This window comes from Hippopotamus amphibius, chromosome 11, assembly GCF_030028045.1.
Source record: "Hippopotamus amphibius kiboko isolate mHipAmp2 chromosome 11, mHipAmp2.hap2, whole genome shotgun sequence".
NCBI classification, from domain to species: domain Eukaryota; kingdom Metazoa; phylum Chordata; class Mammalia; order Artiodactyla; family Hippopotamidae; genus Hippopotamus; species Hippopotamus amphibius.
The window spans coordinates 20,543,622-20,549,847 of NC_080196.1; the positions used below are offsets into that span (position 1 = coordinate 20,543,622).

At 37.6% G+C, this 6,226-nt stretch overlaps 1 protein-coding gene and 1 non-coding gene across 2 annotated transcripts; both read left to right on the forward strand.

The window, feature by feature from the left end:
• The first annotated feature begins 221 nt into the window (after positions 1 to 221).
• LOC130830815 (olfactory receptor 2M3-like) lies at positions 222 to 1,503 on the forward strand. The gene is made up of 2 exons (XM_057698139.1): positions 222 to 1,156; positions 1,440 to 1,503. Exons 1-2 carry the CDS (start codon positions 222 to 224, stop codon positions 1,501 to 1,503), a joined length of 999 nt encoding a protein of 332 aa, XP_057554122.1.
• Positions 1,504 to 4,233: 2,730 nt separating this feature from the next.
• LOC130832203 (U6 spliceosomal RNA) lies at positions 4,234 to 4,338 on the forward strand. Its single transcript, XR_009048275.1, has one exon. It is a non-coding gene; the product is annotated as a U6 spliceosomal RNA (small nuclear RNA).
• The last annotated feature ends 1,888 nt before the right edge of the window (positions 4,339 to 6,226 follow it).

The window sequence follows — 6,226 nt, forward strand, 5'->3', positions numbered from 1 at the left end:
AAGGAAATGAAATGAAGCACATAGAAGTAACTCGCCAGAGGACATGCAGGTTGGTAGCGGTGGAGCTTGAGCGTGATGAAGGCCACCTGACTGCAAAGTCTCTGCTCCTTCTTCTCCAGTCCTGAAAGAGTACCACACATAGAGTGGACAGTGAATAAATAACTACCCAAATATTTAACATTTATAACTTCTTGTGGTTCTAGATAAGGAAAATACTCATCATGGAATGGGAGAATCAGACACTTAGCCCTGACTTCATCTTGATGGGAATTTTCAGTCACACACCCACTCATGTCTTCCTCTTCTCTCTGGTCCTGGGCGTCTTCACAGTGGCGCTCTTGGCAAACACTCTCATGGTTCTCCTCATCTGCCTGGACTCCCGGCTCCACACCCCCATGTACTTCCTCCTCAGCCAGCTCTCCCTCATGGACCTCATGCTCATCTGCACCACTGTACCCAAGATGGCCTGCAACTACCTGACTGGCAGGAAGTCCATTTCTGTAGCAGGATGTGAAGCCCAGATATTCCTCTATGTGTCCCTCCTTGGTGCTGAGTGCTTCTTGTTGGCTGTCATGGCCTATGACCGCTATGTTGCCATTTGCTACCCTCTGCAGTACCCCAATCTCATGACCTGGAAAGTTTGTGGACTCATGGTTGCCTCTTCATGGATCCTGGGTGCTTTTGATGGGATTGTTGATGTAGCTGCTACTTTGTCCTTCTCCTACTGTGGTTCCCGAGAAATAGCCCAGTTCTTCTGTGACATCCCTGCACTCCTACGTCTCTCATGCACAGATACTTCCACATTTGAAACACTTATTTTTATCTGTTGTGTAGTAATGCTCCTCTTCCCTTTGTCACTCATCATCATCTCCTACACACGTGTAATTATAACTGTCATTCGCATGAGTTCTGGGGAGGGTCAACACAAGGCTTTCACCACCTGCACTTCACACCTTACTGTTGTGGTGATGTATTATGGAGCAGCTATGTTCATGTATATGAGGCCCACGTCTAAGCATTCCCCAACCCAAGACAGGATGGTGTCAACCTTCTATACCATTCTCACCCCCATGCTGAATCCCCTTGTATACAGCCTTCGGAACAAGGATGTGGCCAAAGCATTCAGTAAGGTGCTAGGGAAAGGGAAATCTAGAGCATAAATTGAATAATGGTTTACAAGGACTTTTCTTCTCTCATAGCTACTCTCTCTCTTGCACATTCTTTTATGAAAAACAAACAAACACATGATTTAGCAACAACTATACAGACCATTTTCCTAAGCTATTTATAGCCATCAGAGTTGATAGACTCTGGGTACACATTCAGTTAATTGATATATTTTGTATTCATTGTATATTCATCTTGGTTTTAAGAATAAATCAGTTAACATTCTTGAAAAGTGAAAAATTATGTTAATGAACAGATTTACTTCTGTTTATAGAACTAAATAATAAACTGTATTATATGCTTTTCCTTATTTTTAAAACCCAGTGTCTTTTTTAAGTGCTTATATTATGACTTATGTACTGAGCTAAATACAACAGTTGCCTAATTCATTTTGTTATTAGTTCATTTTAAATGAATAGTCTAACCAGCAAGTCACGGATACTTTTTATTTACCAAAAAGCTTGTCCTATAATGATTGCTACTTATTTTAGCAGAGAAAAATTTTGTTTTCTTTTCTCACCTCCCCACCTCTTCTTTTTTGACCTCCCGGATGCACTGAGCATTTCTTTCTTTCTTTTTTTTTTTTTAATTTTTAAAAAAATTTATTTATTTATTATTTATTTTATTGGCTGTGTTGGGTCTCCTTTTTGCTGTGCGCGGGCTTTCTTTAGTTGCAGTGAGTAGGGGCTACTCTTCGTTGTGGTGCGCAGGCTCCTCATTACTGTAGCTTCTCTTGTTGCGGAGCACGGGCTCTAGGCAGGTGGGCTTCAGTAGTTGCAGCACATGGGCTCAGTAGTTGTGGCTCATGGGCTCTAAAGCACAGGCTCAATAGTTGTGGCGCGTTGGCTTAGTTGCTCCGCGGCATGTGGGATCTTCCTGGAGCAGGGATTGAGTTCTTGTCCCCTGCATTGGCAGGCGGATTCTCAACCACTGAGCCACCTAGGAAGCCCATGCATTTCTGTAATTGAAGGTTATGTTATGGTGGAACCACTTTTGTTCCAGAGTTTTGGCAGTTAATACATTAACATTATTCTATATTTTATTTAGTTTTTATTGAGGTATAACAATTTGCAATATTATATTAGTTTCATGTGTACAATATAGTGAAAGTGATTCAAAGTTTATATATATATATTCTACTTATAGTTATTATAAAATATTGGCTATATTCCCTGTGCCGTACAATATATCCTTCCGGTTTATCTATTTTATACATCATAGTTTGTACTCTTACCCCCCTACACTTATCTTGCCCCTCCCCACTGGTAAGCACTACTAGTTTGTTCTCTACGTCTGTGAGCATTTCTATGTCTTGATTATCTTAGACTATGCAGATTATTTCAAGCTGAAAACAATCAAGGCCCAAAAGATTCAGGAAGAAACGTTGACCTTAAGTGCATGTGTAAGATAAGGGTATCTGTGTTGTATTAATCATTTGCCTCTGGAACAATAGTAAAGTAATACTCTTATCTGTTAGTTTTTTCATGACTTCACTTGAAGACATTTCCAATTTTACATTCCTCTGATTGGGATCAATATTTGTTCCCCAATTTCCTTCATCAAAATATAGTCCATCCCAATTGCCTTTACTCCTCTTGTAACAAACTGACGATTGATTAGATACTGACAGCCCTCCTGACATGTTCTATTTCTCTACCTTTACTTATTTGTACATTTGTTTTGTCAACAAAAACATATTTAACACTTTTTTAAGGTTAAGGAGTGGTAATGCTACATTCAAGCATTACACAGTAAGAGGAGACCATAATTCTTAGTATGAAAGAAGAGACTGGGGATTGTGCTTTGTTCTATTATTTATGTATTCTGTTCCAATAAAAAATGCTCATTTTTTCATGAAATTCCTCAAGTTGTAATTCAAAGAAGACAAAGTTGACATTGTTACTGTGTAGAGCTAAATGGGACTCCTTGTTGGATCTGTTTCTTTGACTTTAACCTTTGCTTTTCATTGCTTTAATCATACACAATGGCCTGCCTCAGGGAACTCTACCCACCTGTAAAATTAACACATCCCTTCCTTGGAGGCTAGTCACTCCAGGAGATGTTTTGCAAGACTGATAATCCTTTTTACTTTAATTCCCAGGCCCACCCTCTCTGATTCTATAAAACAAACTGGCATCCAGAGCCCAATAAGATGGTTTTTTTGAAGACACTAGTCTGTCACCTTCACCGTTGGCTGGCTTTCTGAATAAAGTCGTATTCCTTGCCTCAACACCTCGCCTTTGATTCACTGGCCTGTCGTGCGGCGAGCAGAGCAAGCTTGGACTCGGTAACAACATCATTAAGGAACATATTTGGCGAGGTTTACCTTATTGCTCCTCTTCAATTAAATTTTGAGCTTTTGTAAAACTTTGCATATTGTTCAATTTTACCATAATTATTAATTACTCCTAACTTTAAATGAGAATAGCACCTATTTTATACAAAGTCTTCAAGAAAATAAAAAAGGAGAGATCACTTTCTAACCCATTTTAGGAGGTTAACATAACCCCATTCCCAACACTACACAAACACAGTAAAAAAATAAATAAAATTCACACCAGTATCCCACATGAACGTACATTCAAACATCCTCAACAATTTGCTAGCAAATCAAACCCCAAATAAATTAAGAGAATTGTATACTACAGTCAGGTGGAATTTTTTTTTCAGAAATTTAAACACAGTTTCATTAATCAAAAAGTTATTATATCAGTTATATCATGACTAGCTAAAGAAAAATCATGATTATATCAATTGACGTAAAAAAATTTGACAAAAGTCAACACTCATTTATGATGAAAAACAAACAAAACTCTCAGCCAACTAGCAACATCTGTAATTTCCTCAACTGGATAAAAAGCACCTACAAAAATTCTTACAGCTGTAATATTGAAAGACTGAATGAAACAAAATATTTGGAACTATTTGTACTTTTGAATACGTTCAAGTATAGCTTTGATGAAAAACATAATTATGATAGGCTAATAGAATAGAGGTCACAATTCAGAAAAAATAAAAACAAACGGTGTTTAACATAAAATATGGCATAGGTTTAGCGAAATCTTGCTGCTTGCGTGGGAAGCACATACACTTAAATTAAAAGGATACAGAGAAGATTAGCATACCCCTAAGCAAGGATGACATGCAAATAAAGAAGTGTTCTATATTTTTGTCAAATGTATTTCAATTAAAAAAAGAAAACAAAATATAGAGAAATCTTGGTTTAGTGATTTTGAGGCAAATTACTGTCTTTTGGAAGAAAAAGTTAGATCCACACATCATACACTAAATAGATCTCAAAGTAAGTCATGGCTTAAATATAATATAACTTTAAGATACTAATTAAGAAACATGTTAAGAATATTATAAATTTGTTGTAGGGTAAGTTAATTCTATGGACTTCCCCAAACCCATAAGCCATTATAAATTGTCAGATTTGACTACGTGGCAGTTTAGAATTTCCATAGAGTCAAAGGATCCATAAAAGACAAATAATTAATTAGAGGAAATATCTGCAAATATGTAATAAAAGTGAAATGTTAATAATCTGACAGGAGGTCCTCCAATCAAGAAAAAAATAAACATCCCCAAAGAAACTTTGCAGCATTTGTGAAGAAGCAAGCTCCCAATTTTTCAGGACAACAAATTTCCTGTAAACATGTAAAAATATGGGCTTCTCTCCCTTTTGATTTATGAAGTACAATTTAAAATAACTAGTTGATCACCAACTTGACAAAAATGTAAAAAAAAAGACGGCTTATATTCACCATTGTTATGGCAGCGGGTGAGGGGGTGGCAGGGAATGGAGAATTTAACCTATTGGTGGGATTGTGTAAATTGAGAGGATTTTGTAAATTGAGTCTATACTATTGGAGTACTATTAGATAGTACATAACATTAAGATTTTTTTATGATCCAGCAAAGTTTAGGATTCTTTAGAATAAAATCTCTAGCATAACTAAGATATATTCATAACTTATTTTATAGCAGGTTTGGTTCCTAAAAAAATTACAACAAAACTCTTAAATCAACCTACTCTAATCAGATGATAATAGCTAAATAATCTATTGTATTCCCATGTCATTGACACTGTGACACTATTCTAAAGAATTAAGGAGCTCTATGGTCTATATAGTCCTTGCCTTCCTAACTTTTTTCTTTACAGCATATATTTATGCTGTAAATTTTGAGGAGAAATCCAATTTCTAAAATCTTATATAGAGCTTGCATTCATTTAAACTATTTTTTAACTCAGAAACTATGAACTGATAGAAATAGAAACCGGAGTTTCACCTACCCTGGAAACCTGGAAAACACATGGGCTGTTTAACTTCTCTTTTAATTTTAACCAGAGATTTTGATACCAATCAGGGCCCTTTGGGGCTCCTGGGCACAAAGATTGTCTGTGTCCCCCATTTCTTTGATTATAGGAAACAGCCTTCATTCAGCCTCCATGACTGTCCCTGAGTTCCAATGGGCAGATTCAAGTAGTTGTTTTGTTGTTTGTTTTTTTTCTCTCGGCAGCCTCCCTGCTGCTGGCGTTGCAAGGGGTTTTAATCTCCAAGTAGTTGTTAATTAGTGAAGGGAGGGGATGCAAGACCAGAGAGAAACAGTCAAGGGTATCCTTGGGGCAATGTCCTGTTTCCCCATCAACACACAACAATATCTTTGAGCTATTTTGCAGATGCTGAAACCTCCTCCAGGTGGGAGAAGTTAACGATTAACAATCAGTACGCTGCCCACAAGCATGCAGACCCCAGACCAATTGGACTTGAAGGTTGATGATGCTGACTCCTGCTTACTTCACCATCAACCCATCAGAAGACTGCAAGACTGTTACTACCTTGATCCTTATCGCCTACCCCTGACCACTGTGCCCCGAATATAAGACCTCTCCCTATTCCCCAGGGAGGGGGCCACAGTTCTTGAGGCTAGCCTACTGTGTTTCCCCTTTGCCTGGTAAAGTAATAAAGCTATCCTTTTCTACTTCACCCAAAACTCTGTCTCTGAGATTTGATTTGGCACCCGTGTACACAGAAGCTGGGGATTAATTTCCCAA

Excerpts from the sequence above, each read along its gene's own strand:
- LOC130830815 (XM_057698139.1), top strand. The coding sequence starts at position 222 with ATGGAATGGGAGAATCAGACACTTAGCCCTGACTTCATCTTGATGGGA. Across the intron at positions 1,157-1,439 it reads GGGAAAGGGAAATCTAGAGC|AGAACTAAATAATAAACTGT; the intron begins ATAAATTGAATA and ends ACTTCTGTTTAT.